The sequence below is a fragment of the Apteryx rowi genome, unplaced genomic scaffold (assembly GCF_003343035.1).
Source record: "Apteryx rowi isolate R43461 unplaced genomic scaffold, aptRow1 scaffold_311, whole genome shotgun sequence".
NCBI lineage: Eukaryota > Metazoa > Chordata > Aves > Apterygiformes > Apterygidae > Apteryx > Apteryx rowi.
The window spans coordinates 63,279-84,907 of record NW_020449542.1 but is presented as its reverse complement, the minus strand read 5'-3'; the positions used below and the strand labels follow the sequence as shown (position 1 = coordinate 84,907).

At 38.7% G+C, this 21,629-nt stretch overlaps 1 protein-coding gene across 3 annotated transcripts in view; it reads right to left on the bottom strand.

The window, feature by feature from the left end:
* CRYL1 (crystallin lambda 1) overlaps positions 1–21,629 on the bottom strand; it is a 65,400-nt gene that overhangs the window by 8,542 nt on the left and 35,229 nt on the right. For 2 of the 3 annotated variants that reach the window (XM_026070497.1, XM_026070498.1), the window contains exons 4-6: positions 21,087–21,248; positions 16,632–16,826; positions 7,088–7,193 (exon numbers count right to left, since the gene is read on the bottom strand). In XM_026070497.1, coding sequence (XP_025926282.1) covers positions 7,088–7,193; positions 16,632–16,826; positions 21,087–21,248 — 463 coding nt within the window. The remainder of the gene's footprint in view (positions 1–7,087; positions 7,194–16,631; positions 16,827–21,086; positions 21,249–21,629) is intronic. The other variant, XM_026070499.1, reaches the window with a different exon arrangement.

Below are 21,629 nucleotides of genomic sequence, written 5' to 3'. Positions count from 1 at the left end.
AAGTTCAACAAAGACAAGTGCAGGGTCCTGCACCYAGGGAGGAATAACCCCATGCACCAGTACAGGTTGGGGGCTGACCTGCTGGAAAGCAGCTCTGCAGAGAAGGACCTGGGAGTGCTGGTGGACACCAAGTTAAGCATGAGGCAACAATGTGCCCTTGTGGCCAAGAAGGCCAATGGTATCCTGGGGTGCATCAGGAAGAGTGTTGCCAGCAGGTAGAGGGAGGTGATCCTCCCCCTCTACTCAGCCCTGGTGAGGCCACATCTGGAGTACTGTGTCCAGTGCTGGGCTCCCCAGTACAGGAGAGACATGGCACTACTGCAGGGAGTCTGGTGGAGGGCTACAAAGATGATTAGGGGACTGGAGCATCTCTCTTATGAGGAAAGGCTGAGAGAGCTGGGCCTGTTTAGCCTGGAGAAGAGAAGGCTGAGAGGAGATCTTATCAATGTGTATAGGTATCTCAAGGGAGGGTGTCAAGAAGATGGGGCCAGACTCTTCTCAGTGGTGCCCAGCGAAAGGACAAGAGGCAACAGGCACAAACTGAAACACAGGCAGTTCCATCTGAACGTGAGGAAAAACTTCTTCACTGTGAGGGTGACAGAGCACTGGAACAGGTTGCCCAGGGAGGTTGTGGAGTCTCCTTCTCCGGAGATATTCAAAACCCGCCTGGATGCGATCCTGTGCAATGTGCTCTAGGTGACCCTGCTTGAGCAGGGGGGTTCGACTAGATGATCTCCAGAGGTCCCTTCCAACATCAACCATTCTGTGATTGTGACAGACATTTAGCTTTGGAGCATGCATAAAATGCTTTACTGTCTTGAGAAGACCTCCTTACAAGTGAGGATCATAAACAGAAATGTGAAGGGAGGAGTGAGGTAAAAGGAGGGAAAACATGACAAGATAAATGGTGTTATGGTCACGTATTACAATACATAAACATCTTCAAATATGTTAGCTTCTTGTACGCTATGTCTCCTTCCTTCCTCTTCATAAGAGACAGCAAGCAAAAGGGCTGAAGGATGCGAGCAAGGGAACTTGGCAAACCAGTATGACAACGGCATTGCATGCATGGGGCAAAACAAGGAAGGCACTAAGCTATTTGTGAGAGAAAAAAGAGACAGAGAGGCAAGTGTTACTGGCAAGGATGGGGAACACATCGAAGACAGAGGGTGCCTCATAATACGGAGTATTAACTTGATGACTTTGAACCTGATGAGCAGCATAATGATAAGACACTGTAATGACTCGAAAGAATAGATGAAATGGTCAAGCCACTGATGTAATAGCATCAACAATTTGAAAAGACTGGGGTGGGATTGATTTTAGCAGGTAAAATCTAAGAAGATATTGCACTCAATAAGACTGAAGATGAGTATGGACTAGAACAGAAAAGAAGGGGCATATTTCAGGAACATCATGGAAGAATTTGTCATACTCAGGATATGTTCAGAGGAAAAAATCCCAGCCTTTTTGGTTTGCTGATAGGGGAATTATATTTCTAGACATTACAGCTATGAGGAAAACTTTCTAAATGTAATCTTGTCTTTACCAAGGGTGTGTCTAAACACAGATGCATGCACTTAGGGTGAGAATTCACAGGACACCTGCTATTCTACATTAATTCCCATATAAATTCACTTAGGGTATTCGAAAGTATTCATGTAACTATACTCTAAGCCAGTGGCAGCACCAAAAAAAAAAGTTATTCTCACTGGCTCTGTGCTATTATCTCAAAACTGATGCACAAAAACTTATGCAGGACTGCTACGAACTGGATCAAGGAATTAAACTAAGTTAACATGAACCACTTTTTTTGCTAGATTATTTTCGTATCTAGGAACAGTTCCACAGTCTGAGTCACTTAGTGACCATACAAGTTCTTTTGCTAGCACAAGGGAGAAAGATGTGCCAAGATGACTTCTTTAGAAGACAAAACTCTATTATACTGACCTGAGCAAGAAAGCATTAAGAATGCCTGTGCAAAATCACATGCTCCCTTCAGCAGGTGGAGAGAATCACTTCACACCTAAGAGTCTATAGAGAGAAAGTGGTGCAGAGCAGTTAATGTGCTCAAAAATTCATGCCTTAAATTACTGCACTAAGTTTCCCATATAGACAAGCTCTCAGGCTGCATAGAGGCAAACAGTAGTTCTAGAAGTACTATGAGTAGGTTTCTTCAGCCCACTGGGAAGTGAATTGAATGTGATTATGCAGCATTGTGATACTTCATCTCAGTACTGCCCTTTACAAGTACTCCTAAATTAAATGGAGATATTTGATTATCATAAAGCATAACACATGGTTTGGACAGAAAGAGAGGCAATCTTCCTTTTTTAGATTTGATCACTTAACTTAAAGAATCTCACACCTTTGGCTTGCTTGCCTGTGGTACAAAAGCTCTTGAAATGGGCTAAAGCTTGGTTTGCTCCCTACATGGCAGCATTAAACCAGTGGACATAACAATGAAAATGATCTCTGCTTTTGAACCAGAATGTATTAATAGCTACATATTTCCACAGTAACTGAGTGTTAAAAAACATGTTTGGCTATGTTTTGCCTAGCCAGAGAAGAAAACTCTCCTTGCTCTGAATTATGGCTTATGATTTTCCCTCTTTCACTTTGATGTTTTGGAAATGTGCTTTTCATACAGCACAGTCATTCTCCTCCTGTCATCCAAAATCTATTCATCTGACAGGTGCTTCTAAGATCAGCAAGCTTTCCCACTTGCAGTAAGAGAATTACAAGTTTGACTATGAAGAGTCATACCTAGTTTACTGGATATTTGGGGTTATATTAAGGACTATCTATCAGCCCCAGTCTCCATGCAGTTCCTGTGGATATCTATACAAACACCACAGTGAACAATAGGCAGACTATGATCCTGGCATAGTCTTTTTATAAACTCAAGAGAAAAATAGCAATGAAAATCTTTCAAGCTCCCAATATCTAGTCCTTGTGCTAGCATTAGCAAGTTTAGATCCAGATTAAATTACAATTATAGCTCACTTCATAACCCACTGAAATAACTGATCTAAGACAGCCCATTGTGAAACACATGAAGAACTTTTGCTGCAAGCATATAAAACTCTGTATATAACAGACCAGCCTTTGGTTTTACAGATGATTTTTTTCAAGGGCTTAAAAGTAACTGGAAATCCAAGAAACAGAACGTATGATCTTCCTCAGGCTGGAGCAACATCAGTAGATTCACAGATAGCTAGGTACACATACAGGAGGGACACTGTGACTGCTAAGATAGTCCCATTACAAATAAGTGGGTAAAATGACTCTAATGAAGTCTATTGGTGTTCCTTGTAAAAGACTTAACAGCTTTGTTGTGATGGTGCCAGGTCAAATCATAAGATGAAAAACTCAAAGATAAGGTTATTGAAACTAAAATCAACACTCACAATTATCATATTATGTAATTTGGATGTGCTTTTTTTTTTTTTAAGAGTTTTCCTTCCTCTCTATTGCCATTCAGTTCTCAAGTTGCTCTTGCTGCCTGTGTTCCTTTTACTAACTTGACATTGGCATTTTATTCTGTGTTCAAGGCTGCTGCACACTGCTGTATATTCACAATTCCTACTATCCATGCACAGATTGACAGGTAATTTAAAGTGGCTTGGATAATATCTTTTCATAAGATCATTTATCAATATGGAGGAAAGAAATAAGAAACTTGGCTTTAGCGCATAAGAAGTTCATGGGAGGATCTTGATGTACACATCCCTCACACAAAAAAATAACACCAATCTCCAAAAAAACTTTGAAATAATGTTCTCTCTTCAAACCAAACACCCCCTCTCGCAAAAAAAGACTTCACCTTCCCAGATCTCCCACAGATAAATGCCTTTTTCTCTCACATGCTTCCTGCATCCCTACCACCCTTCCTTCTATTTACTGATTGGCAGTGAGGTTAAGAGTTAGGGGAATTAAGATCTTAAAAGATCTGCTGAAAAGAAAGGCAGCTGCTGTGAAACTGGTGAAGCTGCTGGACAGGCTGACCAGCAGGAGAGAAGGGGTGGCGTATCTCCATCTCCACGTCTCTCTACTGAGGGAAAATAGACAAGAAGAGCACAGTGCATCAGAGAGGGTCCATACTATTCCATATTATTGGAAGCAGTACTGGGGAAACAAAGAGAAGCTGGCCATGGTATGGAACTATGACCATAAGCCATCGTGTGTCCTGACATCAGCAATTTTGATGTTAAACTGTCTCTGATGAGAACAACAGCCTGAGTCAGCTTGCCAGCACATAAACAGGAGTAGCTCTAGACACAAAGACAACACATCAGTAAGATTGGGAGTGAAGCAATACTTTTCATGATGAAAGTTCCTGAACAATCACAAAAGCACCCTGTCAGCAAGAGGCCCAGTCTGTAAGTGTACTAATTATGCCATTTTAGGGTTATTTTTAACTGAGAGTATGATAAAATGTTAAAATATCTATACAGCTCAACAGACTTCTAATGTTTTGTATTGTTCCCAACTGCAAAGTATTATCTGATTAAATGGTACTGCAAGCCTACCCCAGAGCTACCCCAGACTACTCTTTTGGTTTATCCATTTCTTGGATTATTGTTCATGATTCTTCCTCCTCTGATCTGGAATACTAACATTCCTAACAAAAGTTGAAGAAGAAGCTGGATAAACTCTGTCATGAATAAATAACCTGCCAGTCACATACATTACCTAAAACTATTTTGAGATGAGACATTTATTTTGAAAATGTTTTTGTAACAATGACTATTTCCTGATGGGAGGAAGRAAACTAAACTGGATCATGATGGAACATCAAATGCCAAAGAAGGGCACTGCAGGAAAAAACATCAAAACCAACCCAGATTATTTATATGATTTCATACATCTCAAATGAACATTGTTAAAAAAATAAGCCTGAAACTTGTTTTTTTTTTTAATTCAAAAGAAAAAAAAATTCCTAAGCATGATTTGTTCTCTGAAACTGATTTACAACCTTTTGGTATTAACAAGCATTTTGTTCTGTTGTTATGCTACAGCAGAGGCAGTTCAACACATTGCTCTGAACAGAAATAGCAAACTCACCATGACATAATGGTCAGGGCAAAGGAACCATTTTTCCCCCTTTCTTATTTTCAATTCAGATTGGAGGGATTATCTTTTCATTGAACAGTCAAACAGTTTCCCTGGAACCAAGTGTTTGACCGCAGGGTTGCTAACCAGACAGAGATTCAAACAGCTGTTAATTACAAAACACAAATCAATTTAGAAACCCAGACACCCAAGTTATTTTAACTAAATGGGAAAGTCAGATTAGATGAAATAGATGAAGATGCGTGGGCCTTAGGATTTCAAAAAACCTTTAGAAATATGTCGGGGTGACATCTTTAAGAAACAAATTTTATGGGATTATGAATACCAAGCTAAACATTCTCCCAGTTCTCCTCACATTCCCAACTACCCAAACTAGGAACCCAACCAACCTTCAACACCACTTTACCATTCCACACCACCTCTTCAAACTGGCATCCCTTCTTCCAAGCTCTGTCTCCACTCTATATCCTTATCTAGAAGTTCAGGTCCCAGCACATCCTTGGAGTGCTCAGAGACATAAAAGCACAATTAGCCACTACCTCTTACAGGAAAAAGTTACTTCAGAGCTACACATAACACATACAAATGTCACTTGGACACTATGAAAGAAGGCATAGCTACCTAACCTCACATGTACCACATGGGAAGAATCTGTGCCTGGACAGTTACTGCAGAGAATAGCAGGTTAGTGGAGTAATGGGAGCAGAACTGGAAAACCCAGGCTTGCAAGACTCCAGGTGGATTGCTGTGCTGAAGGCTTGTGCTTCATTCATCTGTTTTATTTTATCTAAAGAATGTATATGCTTTATATTGAATAAGTCTAAAATCACTAGAGAAGATCAGAAAACTGTAACACATCAATAGATCAGAAGAGGGAAACTTGGGAAGATGCCTCTACTTAGAGGATGGATGTTGTTTCCCTAGCAATGCACAAAGGCAAACACTTTTTGACTTTTAATTTACTGGCATGCAATTAAACTGACAAGCTAAAAGATCCAGGTAGAGGATACATAATTCCACATTCATGTCAAAATTGTCCAGTCAGCCTTAAGAGACATAAGATAAGCTTCTGCCAGGTGACTAACCAAAAAGTAGACATAGATAATACTTCTAACTGTGCATTGATGTTTTATGATCTTGGTTTCTTATTGTTATTTTATTACTCTATTATTACGTATTGCTGCAGTGCCTAAAAGACCAAGGGTTCATTATGTCAGGAACCATACAAATGAAAAGAATAAAGAGACAGCCCATAATAAAAAGAGCTAAAAATGCACTTAGTTGATCTTCACTTCTTGAGAAGTTTTCAAGTTTTGTTAAACTCACTGCTTAAACCTTTGTAACTCTCACCTGTAATTTTGATTTGCTTTTATGCAATTTACTTTTTATTTGGCTGGGTTTAATATATACAATTCCCCAAAACATCTAAAATATGTCTTGATTATGCAACAAGACAGATGTTGAACTGTTATTTGTGTACTTGCATTAATTTAACTTTGTAGGCAAAGAGGCAGACAGAAGCAATCTCACTTTACCCAGGATCTAAGCCAGCTTCATGCAAGAAATCTCCAGGCATATCTACACTGAGCCTTTGCTACAAATTCTGCAAAAAGGCACTTCGCCTAGAGAAAATGATTTTCTGTTCACACTGGATTATCACATTAATTTTTTCAACACTTTCTTTTCCTGACTCTCAGATAGTCCTGAACTATGTGTGCAGTAATGTTTGCAATGCACTGGGACAAATCTTGGAAGTCTGGAGTACATGGCTAGTATTTAAGATCTCAACTTTAATCTTATCACTTATAACAGGATACTCAATATCCATTTCCTTCCATCTGATGATCCTTCCATCATTTAAGTTTTAGATATATTTTCCTTTTCTTCTCTTTACAATAAAAGGAGAAAAATGTCATAGTTACAGCAATCCTAACAGGTTTTGTTATACATTTCCAAAGTTTTATGCAAAATAAGCCTTCCCTTCGTATTTAACTCATTTTTAACTACCTACCTTCTGCATTAAGATGCATGGTTTCCAGAGGTCCAATAAATGCATATCTCATTCCCAATCCATCAGACATCACAAGGTCTAGATCAGTAGAAGATACTACTCCTTCCTAAGTAGTAAAAGTAGAATAGGAAAACTTGTCAATGCTAAGTTTTAATGCAAGATTGCTTGACTTTTTGTATAATTTTAGTAAAGTTTAAGAATTAATCAAAACTAAGGCTAGAAATAGTAGTTAGTTTGCAAACAGAAACAGAACTGTTTGCCAGAAATGTGCACCTATTATACAAGCCTTCCTATGGTTTAGTGCATAAACCACCAAAAAAACCCAAACCACCACCATTAGTGTAAACAAATTTGCATATCTTTTTTAATACATTGGTAGGAATGCTGTGCTTTAGAATCAAATTAAACTTTGACAATATTTCATATTTAAATTTTAGGGTAGATCACACATTAGTTTGCATGTAATATGTACTGTCTGTACATACTAGTTTGCCTGATACTCATTACTTACAATAATTCATGTACTACAATTAAATTGAGCTGTTTATGTTAACCAATATATTTCTTTTTCTTAGAAACTGAGAATCAAGAAGACAGAGTTAACGTGACAGTCTTTAATAACACATGAAAAAAATAGTTTGAGGAAAATCCAAGTACTGTACCAGCACTTTTAAATATAGAAGTTTTGGCTCCCTTTATCTTGTCCTAGTTCTGGATTTTAGCGCAGAATCATTATTCTGACAGAATGGCAGTGCAGAGGTCTGTACTACCCCTGAAGCACCTACCGCCTGCAGAAATTGACCAAAAAAGGCTGATCAAACACACAAGTAATACAGCTGCCACTCTCTACCAAATAACTCATTAAACATTCAACCTACCCAGTCTCAACCTGCCCAGGTTCTTGAGTTCATTGCTAGCCTCAAATCTCAGAGTTGGCAGGATACGGAGTATGCAAAATGAAGAATTTTTCCTGTTAAAAGCTGAGCACTGCTGTTACACCCACATGGTATCACTGACGGGAAGGCCAACACCTCCATCAGGTTAGGGCAAGCATGTGAAGGCTTATAAAAAAGAGATACCATTCATTACCTTACAGCTTCACTTGAGAATAATAATATTTATTATATGAGGTTGTTTTTCCACTTATTTGAAAGATACGAACTAATACCTGTTCTAACCACTTCCATCAGATAAAATTTGGTTTCAAGAAGTTGTCCTATTTATCCCAGGGGACATAACAACATTTCCTTCTGGTTCTTACGATGGTTGGAGAGATGCTGAACTGCTTCTACTTTGTCTTCTTACCCTACATTGAGACAAAAAATCTTCCCTTCCTCCCTTCTCAGTGTCTCTTTCTCCACAAGTCCCTTCTGAGCTGCAGAATACAGGCAGGTATATTCATCTGCTTGGCCAAAGAGAGGATTTTTTCTGTTAACTTTCTCTCTCATAGGATCCAGTTTGACTTGCTCCCTTCATAACACACAGTGATCAGCCAGAGTTATGCAAACACAGGACAGAACTTTCCTTACCAATTGTAGACATTGACATCTGAACCTAGATATCTAGTCTCTCTTTATAATCACTACAGAGAAAAAGGCAACTGGCATCCTAAAGTAGACATCTAGAATAGGTCAGATGAGTTTTGTCCTAAAAGGACCTAATTCTCCTCACCAGCTGAAAGATTAGAGTGAGGAGCTTGGACATCTATGTCTGCTCTGTAAAAATCTCAATTTAAGTGAGCTGAATCCCACCCACGGTGTCTCCTTGTGTTTATCAACCACAAAACCTCCAAAATGCTGTTACTTTAAAAGCAAATCATAAGCCAAGGACCAACATAACCTCTACAGCTGGCCACAGAAATCAAGTTTCATCATCACAGACTTAAATAGAGCCTTTTAAAAGACTCAGCCTCAAGTCTCAATCTGCTGGTAGGCGTTGATCAAAAATAAGCCTGGCTGAATCACTGTTGCAGGTGGGTTTTGAACTCTATCTTGAAAAGGAAACGATAATATTATTATTAAGATCTAGCCAACATATTTGGAGCACAAAGCTCTAGTAACAATTCAATTAGACATAAAGTGGCAGGGATAAGGAAGTATTATCTTCTGTAACTTAAAAGTAAGGCACAGGCATGGTAAAGTGACTTGTGTAAAGGCAGACCAGGAGGTCTGTGTAAAAAGGCAGGAACTAAAAAGCAAGCCTCAGACTGTGTTCAGATTACAGAACCAGTGCCAGGAGGACTAATACAGGCACCATATGTTCTGTTAAAGAGTTTTTTCCCTGGACACGGCAATGCAACTTATCTGAATGACATAAGCAAAGTCAACAAAAGCACTCTTCTGTGGGAATAGCTTCATCTGAACAGTGGGTTATGCTGGTAAAGCTATGCTCAATGAGTGATTTTTTTTTTCTGGCTGACATGGATTTGTGGGCAAAACAACCACAAGAACCAAGTTCCAGAAAAGAATCTGAACCACAGCAGTAGTTAAAAACTGTAAGCATAACAGTAAAGAGTTAATAGGCTCAGATAAAGCTCTAGGAACACTTCAGAAACATTGCAAATTAATTTTCAAATGAAAAACTGATTTATTTCTTCTGATACTGTAGTCCTCAGTTTCAATGCCGGCATTTGACGATCAGGTGCCCTCAGTAGCATAGGCTGAGTGCTTTGCTCTTGGCCTTTTGGCTATAGCTGTAATTTTATGGCTACAGCTTCTAAAAGATAAAAATTGGTACTAACAGAAAGAAAGATCATGACAGACCTCTCCAGTCGAGGTCTCATATTATTCTGTAAATGTGGGCCCAGTTTCTCTTCGTCACACAGACTCTCTTAAACAGAAGCCTTTTACTTTATCTCTTCAGAATTGAAAAACACATAAATGAGGAACAACGACGACTGTCTTCCCTTAGGGAACAACTTTACTCCCACTTCTGTTAAGGAGATCATAAGGTGGTGGAATGATTCAGCAGGGTGGGTGTGAGGTTAGCAAGGCGTCTTCAATAAGGATTGTTGTTTATGCTAAGAAGTAAACAAGAAAGACTTCCAACCGTTTCATTAAGTCTAGCCTGAAACATAACCTCCCCAAAGGGATTTTTCAACCTCTTCATCCTGAGTAGCCATTCTTGTAAGCCTTCCCCTTGAGCACTTTTCACAGGGAAGAGGAAGTGGTCAGAGTTAAAACCTTGTTCACTGGAAGCAGACTTTTACAGCTACAGGGACAAGGTCTTAATTTAAAACAAATTCCACCAAAATCCCCAGTGACCCCAGTGGCCAGTCAAAGTTCAAAATCTAGGCTAGATCAGTATCCTCCAGACTGCTTATGACATCTTCTTAGAGATTTTAATCTCCTGGGATGCCACAGTATTACTCTACCCCAGCTCACCTGCAGTCTCCTTTGGTATTTTGTTAGTGATTCTCACTAGGCAGGGGCCCTCTTCCCCTTTACAACACCTGTGGAGGTTCTGCAGTCTCCACCTTTAAGACCTGACCAACTTGCTTGGTTTTAACGAACAATCTGTACATCTGTGAGTCACACCTACATCTCAACTTCTGTTGCTGACAGTGGCTTGTAATCATGTTAAACGTGACATGGCCAAAAACCAATCTCTTTCTGATGCTGTCAACTCATCACATTCTCATACTCACTTCAGCCTGTGTATAGAGTTACTTTGGACTCTACTTCCCTCCCAGACCACACAATTCCTGTCTCCAAATTTGTCACTTTATCCTCTATAATATCTCCAATATCCAGTCTTTTTTCTCTGATCACTACTACTCACTCTCTCTTAGCAGCATTTGTTACATCCTTCCCTTCACTATCATTTTGATCAAGTCCCTTCAACACACACCCTGATGAGATCTCTTCCCAGTCCTGTCATTTTGAGCAAATGACTTTTCTCCTAGATCCCTCAACCAACCCCATTTCTTTCCATTTCATCATGTTCAAGAAACTTGTCCCACACACTTCACACCTCCTTACTTTCCTGGCCTGTACTATCCTCCTCCATGACATCCTCACTCACCTCACCCTCTAACAAACACTTGGTATCAACACAATTTTTCTCCCTGGCTCTTTGAACTTGCTTTAATGATATTCCTTTTTTATGGAACACCTTTCCTAACTAGATGGTTAAGCCCCTACCTTATCTTTCATCTTTTGTACAGGTCCCCTGGGTAACACTATAATACAATTATTATCATTATTCATAATAATAATAACAATAATGATTTTGGAAGTAAAAAGTCTTGCCAATATTTAAGGACTGCCAAGCTAGTCACCTGAAAAGGGAGAGATACATAAGCTAGGGACTGAAGCCAATTGCTTCACCAATTCATACCTGATTGCTGTGAAAATGAACTAAAAAGGACACATAGCCAAACCATGACTGTTTATTTTCCAAAAGCTTAACCAAAAAACCCAAATCCTTAATGGCAGAGCTGCTAGTTCCTCTGATCTTTTACAGTGTCTACAATCTACAAGAAAACCTAGTTTTAAAGAAAAAGATATATTCAAAATGGTATCAAAAGCTTACATAGAAGAAAATACAGAATCTTAAGACACATATTGAAGATTGAATACACAAAATAATTTTAGCAGGTTCACAAAAGCAGTGAATCTCCTAAATGAGACCAGGGCTGAAGAACTGCCGTATCCTCCTCACTATTTCTGCTGCTGTATTTCATGACCCCCTTGCAAATTCCAGATGATGCTTAGAAAAATCTGCAAATGAGATTTACTGCAAAAGTAATCATATAAGCAGTGCACGGGGTGCTTTCCAGGCAAATAAAGGTGACAAGTGTCTGCTCCAAGGAGCTATGAACTAAATCAGATATACCAGTGACAACTGTCAATGGAAGCATGAAAAAGTGAATAAATGATAACAGGGAATAACAGAGAAAGCAGAGAGATTTTTCCTACTACTGGCTACAGATTATTCTAATAGTTCCAGACTTGTAATACCAAAATTTAGGGTTGTAAAGACTAGGAAGATCAGAGGAATAAGGATCTTCAGCCTCAATATCTCACAATATGTCTCTTACTCTCATCATAATCAGCTTTACAACACTTTAACAGAAATGGAAGAATTAAAAACACAAATTAAAAAACCTACAGGAACTTCAGCTTCATACGAGCTAGATGCTCCTGTGTTAATTTCTTACAGAAAGTTCTCAGACACATGACCTTAAAGAGATACACAGATGAAGAAACAACTGGAGTGTTCCCAGTATCTACATTTTCATGGAACAAATATGGAGCATGGGGAAACAGAGATCAGTGATGCAAAAATTTCCTGCTATAAACACCGGCACTGCCAGAGTGCTATTGTGACTTTTAAGTCAAAATAATGCTCAAAAAGACATTTTGTCACATGAAAGACTAATTTGGATCCAACATAAAATGTCTCATCTAAGCACTCTTGCCTCAAAGGAGAGCACTATCTTGAATTCCTTCTTTTAGACCCATAAATGAATCTACGGCTTTTGCTTCTAAATACTTGTAAAGTCAAACTTGTGCATCCTTAAAATCACATTCCAAAATATCTGCATGGCCAAAATTCTCAGCTCCCACTTGTATTCACTATATGTTTCCAAACCATTCTTCATTCTCCTAATTTCCTACAACCCCCATGACTTCTAATTTTTCCACCACCTTACCTCTATAGCTCCTATTCCCAAGCCTGACCCAGTCCTGCATTCACAGCATTCAATTAGCACCCAGCTTCAAAATCCCAACCTCCTTGTGTATGCTCCTGGAGACCTCAGCACCCTGATTTTCATCACTACCTCTCATCACCCTGCCCTGAATAACATTGCTCTCTCTGCTCCAGCATCCATGCTCACAGGCATTTAGAGCCTGATCCTGAACCAGACCTGCTGGCAGGGCCTCACCTCAGACTTCTGGCTGTGTTGCAGCCTCTCCTACTCCTGGACCCACAGGGCAGAAGCTGGTGACCCCAATGAACGATCCACCAACCAGCTATACTTAAGCACGTGAATTCCCAGCAAGAGATAGAGGTTTGGGGACTGCACTGCTTGCCTTCTGTAGAGCCCCATGTTCAAATGGTGCCCACCAAAAGACATAATCACAGTTTTGCATGGTCTTCTCCCATCATAAGATCCACGTCCCATGTCTCACCCATCATACATCCCAATAGAGCACTGCTAAAGAAAACAGAGGGGCTGGAAGTCATCAGCTGGCAAGCTACATTTGGGAACTAAAACACAGTCTGCAAGCTGTTCAGTCTATTCTTGATAAAGCTTTCCAGACAAACATTATTAACACAGCTGTACCTGCATGTATGTGCATGTGTAAAATCACTCCCTTGCTATTACTATAAATATTTTCGAGGTAAGGACCCTGATGAGAACGTTCAAGTTCATTTCTCAAGGTCCTCACAAACAGACAGTTGTTTGCATAAAGGGGCTGATTTAAGATTATTTCAAGTGACTTCACAACACTTATCAAGACTGCCACTATTTTTCTCTCTTGGTTCACATATGGCCCTCATATTCAAAATATCTTTGTTACATGCCAAAGAACTCATACAGTGCAATGCAGATACAGCAGTCCTCTATCAACAATGTAGATTTTTCCAAGCACTCACCATATTAAAAAAAATCAAAGAAAACCTAGAACTGAAATAGGAGCACTGATCAATTTATAACAAATAATTGTACACATATAAAGATACTTGTTCAGACCTTTACAACTAGTAATAATATAAGTGAACTTGAAATTATGTCTTATGGTTCTGTTTCATTGTTCCTTTACAATAGTTAAACGTAATGTACAATCATTAGCATTAAAGTACTAAAGCATTCATAAGTAATTTTGTAAGAATGCTGTGTTCTGCATCCAAGACGACTTAGCTTGCCAAATCTAATACAAGCAATTTACATATCTGACCACAGAAGGATTAGTAATTTGGTCATTTTGGACAAGGATGTTGTATTGCTATGTCTCTACTGCAAACATTCTTTGTTTAGCTTCCACTCCAGAGCTTCTTAGGATAACGAAAGCTCCATTACCAGAAAGAATCATGCAGCTTACTGTAGCAAGGGAAGAAAAACATGCTTAGATTGAGTAAACTTTCAATTTTAGGAGCTTTTCAAAGACTGTGAGTTGGTGAGGCTGATATTTTCAAAACTTTACCCTTCAACCATAAGGATTGAAAAGCGACTTAAAAATCAGAACCAAGAAACATTTTTCCCTACTTTGAAAGTGCAAAACACCAAAAGAACAAGACTTGCATTAAAATAAGTTGGCAGCAGCATAGTGGAAAGATAGAAACTGCCTCAGGCTTGCACCTCTCTCCTATCTACAATGATTCTCCTGCTATCAAAGGCAGCATTTAGCTCAAAGTAGCACAGCCGAAACTATACCTTTGATATGCTGGTATTTATCTAGACTTTTGGAACAGAAATAAGGCCATCAAAGTTGTTAGAGTTTAAATGTGTATTTGCTTGAAATGCAGTAAAATTATACAAGAACAGAACATGAAGAAGAAACAGTTTGGAAATTTAGATGAAGCACAGAGAAAGCAACTTTCATGTCTGTCAGTGCTTCAAGCACTATTTTGTTACTATTCACATAAGAACAGGCCCTCCCCCACCCAAAAAGTGTACATCAAGGGTCATATTAATGGCACAGCCTCCCACAAAAGTCAACACCTTCTTTCTGACAGTAGTCCATAAAGGATTCTTATAATCTTTCCATAAGCGAACAGCAAATACAGAATGATACTTTCAATGATATATACCCTCTCAGCTCCCAGCAGTCTGTAGTCAGAGACTTTGAGAGATGGAGGTTGCTTCTGCATCCATACCTTGATGGAATTCATTTCCGTGTATTTGTCTAATTATCCTCTGAACCCATTCACATTTTTAACATCCAAGGTTTCTATGGCTGTGAGTTCCACAATTTAGTTTATGCCTCTCAGAGACATAAAAGAATCCTACTAGATGTTTGAGGCATTACTTCCCCCGATACTCACACTGACCCAGGATATCATATCAATATACCTATGTATTATCAGACTTACTGGTCCACAGTTTCTCAGCTACCATTTGAACTCTTTTAAAAGAACTCAGCTGTAAGTGCTGGCTTCTACTCCTGCAGTATTTTGCTAATTGATGCGTAAAAACATGCTTACATCTTTATTTCATCAACTTCATATTTGAGTTTTGGGATTCCTGAATAAATTTCATCTCACCTTCTTATTTTGCTATTATTCATTTTATCTGTTTCTAAAAATCTTTGTTCTTAACATGACTTGTTCTAGTTCAGCTTAAGACAGTTCCTCAGATCAATCCCTCCCTTTTAAGAAAAGGTTACAGTGTAGGAACCTCCTTAAAATCATCTGTAGTGAACATCACAGTTCAGTTAGCTTTTTTTCCTATGGACTTACCTTTCTTTTCACATTCTGTAGTAGTAGTTTTTATGTTTTTAGGAAGTTATTCGCAAAATCTTTTTTGGCCAGTCTTATTATGGTTTCAAAAACAACTTAGAGTTTACTGTCCTTTCTATCCTGTGTATTTCAACATGACCACAGCTTTCTGAAGGGATTCTTTTTACAGTATACTTATTAATTTTATTTTTTTTTAATAACAGAACCCTTTTTAATTTAAAGGTCTCCAGTAGAAGATCAGTTCCTTCCTAACAACATGGCTTTATGTATTCTTATTCACCACCTACTTTATATTGTTGCACAGTGTTGCTAATGGCAGTTAACTGGAGGTAAGCAAAATGAGTTCAGCAACTATGTTTAGGTATTGCTTTGGAATAAGAGCTCCTTTGTTTATGATATGTTAATATTACTTTAGTTTTAAAGTCTTTACCTATTTTTGTGTGCAAATGTTTGTTTTAAACAGCTTGAAAAATCAAAACATTCTCCGTGGCAAAAAAAAAGTTCTCCTCAAACTCTAGTTAATCTCAACAGAATAGCAGTAGACTCATAATTCAGCTCTTCTTGATGAAAGATCAGACTTTGTAGCACAGAACACAGAGCTGTGGGAAAAGCTGAAGTGGCACAAACAGATGATTCTGAGCTAGAAGTCTGAATGGGCAGGAGGAGGAGAAATCTGTCTTTACCTACAAGTATCAAATAACTTTTGAACATAAGAACTTCTACAAGGCAAAAGAGAAATGCATTTAAAATATTATTTTCATAAGCCCTGTAAAGCAGGCCAGCAACATTCAGAAAATAACAGGAAATGAAGAGACAACCTGAAAAAAAATCAGTATTTTGATTTCTGTGCTATTAACATTTTAATTTTGGTTGTCCTGAAAATTACAGTATTCTGAAAAGAAAGTAGGATAAAGGACAGTGTTATCATCATATCACTTTCCTTTTCATAAGCTTTGCTATTTATTACTGTCCAAACTTGTTACTGTTTTAAATTTACTTATTTTATTTTCATGTACATAAGCGACTGTTTAACAAAGAAGACACAATTTTATAGGAAATTTAAATATACAATCTTGTTTCTCACATTTATAAAACTGGCAACGTGCGCATAGAAACGGAAAAAAATTATACATACACCCACAAGTCTCCAGGCTTCACTTATCACTGCATACTGGAGCCGATTCAGAACAAACCCCTCAATCTCTTTGTTTAATTTGACAGGAGATTGACCAGCCTTCTTCATCAGAGCGTATGTTTTCTCTATAGTTGAAGGATCTGTTTCTGGATGTGGAACAATTTCAACCAACGGCACAAAATAAGGTGGATTTACCTCAAGAGGAAACACAAAAGAAGAATGTTAATTATCAACAGATAAACAGATCCACTTAGTATAAAGCATCTTTGCAATTTTTTATTAGTGTGGGTGTTTTCTAGGGAACACAGTGAGCCTGATCTCTAGGCCCAGAAAGCATTCACCAAACCAGTAAGAGCTGGAGAATTAATTCAAATAAAAAAATAGTTAGTCTTGGATGATTAAATCTATTTCTGTTTAACTCTAGCAAAATTCATCAAGCTACTCTAACGATCAGTGCAGTCCAACAGTACTAGAAGACTTTTTACTGAATATCTGATGTTTTCCCAATATTCAAGCTGTTTGTTTTTGTAAAACATATGGCCATCACATCTCTTTCCAAAGTATTTTCTTTTAGACATTCAGGAAATTTATAACAAAATTATTGCTATACACTGCCTGCAAGATGCAACACTTCAGAGATAAGYTGCTACTAGCCCAAGTCTAATATATGCTAATCCCATTAACAGATATCACATAAAACATACTTCCAAAAAAAGTTACAGAACAGGCTACCTTCAAACACTGTACCCACTGAAAAAAAAAAAAATTACCTCTCCTGACTCTTCCCCCAAATGTAATTTCTCATCAAGCCAAGACCTTTGTGTGACGTATTTTTGAAGTAATAAACAGCCAACTAAACTTTTTGAACTCTAAAGAGCGTCCCAGAAACAGCCAAAAGTTCTTTAGGTCTTAAGAGTTATGGACAGTACATAATGCACGCTCTTTCCAAAAGTAATAGTCCTTATGCCATATTCTTAATGTCTTAAATGCAGCTCTCGCACTCATTGCCAGGCAGCAGACAGACCTAACATGTCATAACTGACTATCAGAAATAACATCGATGTTCCAAGTATGGCAATTACGCACTGATTCTTTCACCATGCTCAATTAAGAGTGGACCGCTTTTCTTTAACCGTGCTCATGTAAATGCAAATACAGGACTTAGTCACAGCAACGTGCAAGCAGTCTTTCCTCTCTGTCTGCTCTTTCTTTTCAGTATTTGAATGGTACCCTTTACTATAGGAACTGACAGATGCAAGCCTGCTGTCAGGTTATGTCTGCTGGAACTACTCATGTAACACGTTTACTTCATTGCCTTTAAAGTGCCTTGTGTTCCAGCACAACCTTTCTCACACCAGACTCTGGCAGCGCCACCACCAAAGCTGAGAATGGTGTGAGGGACAGTTAGTCGCAAAACTATGCCAGGCGATTCAGTGAGACCCCAAACACTGCAAGCACCAAAGAGTTCTCTGAAGGTTTTTCTAACCTGTCAGGATATCACAGGTTCTCATCAGGAAGAGAACAAGCAAACTGTTGAGAGAGACGAGGCTATTATGAATTTCCTCCAAGATTGCTCTTGACAGTGATCTTACTGAAATATTTTATTTCATGAACTTGGCACAAAGAGTACATGGGTGTGCTAATGAGCAAACTGAGGAGACTTAGGAAGACAATTTTTTAGGAGTGAGATAATGGATGTTGGTAAAAATTAAAAGTGGTAAAAATGCAGATGGAACAGGTTGGGGGAGAAGGGTTTCTAAAAATGAGAAGGGAAATGCAAAGCCTTTCTTAAGGGAGTAGAAGAGCTCACCTTACTCAGCCTAACAAAATGATAGCTAAGGAAGGATATGACAAAGTAAATACAAACAACAAACTATCAGCAAATATCAAATTAATTTTAATGGACCATTAATATGATTGAAATAGAAATTAGAAGAGAGAAACAATTTCCAATAGGAGTAGTGAAGTTAAAAAAAAATCTAACAGATAGAGCCTAATATATTTTTACGGTGATTTTTTTATGTGGTTTCCTCCACAGCAAGGGACTTTACTCACTGGCACACAGTCTCCTCTAATTCCATTTTCTAGCTGTCTGACCTAGCAGGTTTATACAGTACATGAGAAACAAGCTGCTATGCAGAAGAGCTCTACCAATACACTGCCTGAAACTGCTTGCAGAAAACAGCTATGCCTGTAAGTACACTGCATTTCTATCATACAGCTGCACTACTGGATTTCATTCACTTTTTCCAATTACTGAGCCTATTGCTATGTTAGGCAAAGTGATGAGCTCCTTCTGCCCATTGGGCATTTGATTCCATTTCTCTTCAGCAGACTCACCTGTGCTAGAGGCTTTAAAACTTAGTTTTTCTGACATATCAAATTTCACACTTGTTTTCATATCTTCTTCCTGAGCTGCTTACTTCTTTCAGCCATCCCTCCCCACATCCTACCCGTCTTGTTCAAAATGTTAGTAAGGTCGCAGTTAAAAAAAAAACAAAAAACCCCACACACCCACACCCCAAAAAGCAATAGCTATTGCAAAGCAAGCATGTTTCCTGACACAGCAGATACAGAAGGGCCTCTGGAACAGTACACTGGCTCACAGGTTCACCACTACACTCACCTCTGAGTGAAGCTGAGACTTCTAAGAAAATGGTGTCAATCAGACTGCAAAGCCATTTCAGAGTAATTAGATATTTTAAGGAAAAAAAAATCACTTCATCTCATGGAATACATATACCCTCACAACAGCAACACAGAAAGTTTATGGAGGGACTAGCTACCTTCCCAGATCTGATTAAAAATGCTTTCAGAAGTGGCTCCTATAATGACTGCAGCTCAAACCAAACAGGTCAACAGGTCAACCAGTACGACCAACTTGAGAAAACAGTAAGAATGAGTAATGTAAAATGAAAGACTGATAAACCAGCAAGAATATGAAGTCCACGATCTGGTATGAAATTTTAGTTATGGTCATAGCTACTTGACACAGAAACACAGAAGAGGGGACATCATCTCTTCTTGCACTGCAGAAAGCAATGGCCCTGGAAATAAGTGATAAGGGACTACCAAATTTTAGATGGGAGAAAGGCTAAGCCTAGGCACAGATACGTACTTTGATGCCTAACTTGACTTCTTTTTTTGAATTAAAAGGGGAAGAAAACTAAATTATATGGCAAGAAAACAATCCTTTTGCTCCTCAATCACTTCAAAGCACAAGGAGAGGGGTCAGAAAGGGACTGACCAAACCCTTTGATACTGTGGCATTAGGCTACAGGTAGCTGGAGAGACATAACAGTAAAGTAATGCTGTATTTTGATATTCACACTGCCACTCTTGAGAACGCCCAGGGAACTGGCATTTACTTTACACTCCTAGATCAGTTGGGGGCAAGTCACCCCACCACTGCTGTTTACCTTTCTAGACTGCATACTGTCTTTCTTAAGAAGGTCCTTCTGTGTTGCCTGGGAAATTACCTCCAAGTCATGACCTCTAAAGGATGCCCTGGAGAGATGAAATTCATATACCAAGTTGCAGACAGCAGAGCAGCACCTGCCTCCAGGTACTGCAGACTTTCATGACAACAGCCCTCCTAACTGATCTGTCAAATACTAGACTGACATTAGGTTAGCAAATTCATTAGCTATTGAGTAGTGGAAATCAGAAGCAGTAAGAATCCCAGTGATGAAGACAAAATGCTCTTCGAGGCTGAACAGAGATGTGATAAAGCTTCCTGGCAGCTCCACATAGACCTCTACAGAAACTCACAGACAAGTGCCTGTCAGCATTTTGAGGGTTCTGCTGCCACGTCTAGTCTTGCCATTTATGCATCACTGGCCTGTCCCAGCCCATCACAGAGCATGAAAATTTAGCTTCAAGTACAATTTATTCTGTTTCATCCACCTGCTTTTCCTCTTCAGGTATATAGCTTCTGCATTCAAAGTCTGATGAAACCAGAGCCAAAACCTTCCATCTTTTATCTACATCAACTATCTATCTATTGCATGTGCTGAAATGCACGAGCAACTTGCTGTTTGGGTCCTCACTGATACCCAACAGCAGATGGAAAAGGACACCAGAAAAAAACAATGGATGTCATAAGGGAATGTAGGGAATTTTATAGGTCTGACTCCAAAATACAGAATTCCTGTATTTTGAGAGACATTAGTTTGAGTAACACACAGCTATATAAGCACAATAACTTACATGGAAAGTATCTTGAGCCAGTAGTACAAAAGGTGCACACATCCTCTCAATTTAGTTTATGCTGCTGCACATAGAACAACCAAACTAAAGCATTTCTGAAAAGTTAGGCCTCACACACTACACGATGGCATACAAGCACTTCAAATATCCTTCAGTATCTTTCAGTCTGCAGGAAAGAGCTTGGATTGCAGATTAATTAAATGGCTGTACTATTAATATAAAAGCAAAACATGCCATTGTACTCACAGGATGTGACACAACACATTGCTTAACATGTTTAAGGCCAGTGAACAACCTGGTAGGTAAGAGACAAGAGGTTGAGCTGCTCAGGATAACATTGTCATCAACAATAAGATCTAACTGACCAAAAATCTTCTTTTTCAGTTCTAGGTTCTCTGGAGTGCATTCCTGGAATAAAAACAAAAAACAGTATTAGAAGTCTTCTAGTTTAATAGTATTTATCCATACATTTCAGACTTCACTGATCCTACTTCAATACCTTGGAAATCACAGGAACCATCTATTTTAAATACCTCCATAAATCAGTCTAGATATACCAGTGAGCCATAATACACAAAAATACCTTCCCACGTATAAAGAAAAGGAAAGCACAAGGGTTCCTCTGTAGCAGGAGATGGACCAGCACACACTACAGGAGCTTTAACACACAACAGATGATTCTGCTTTGTATGAAGTATAGACTTTTATTTTATTCATGAATAGAAAGATAACATAGTATGGAGGAATAAGACTTGTTCTCTATTTTACAGAGAACCTCAAATTAGAATG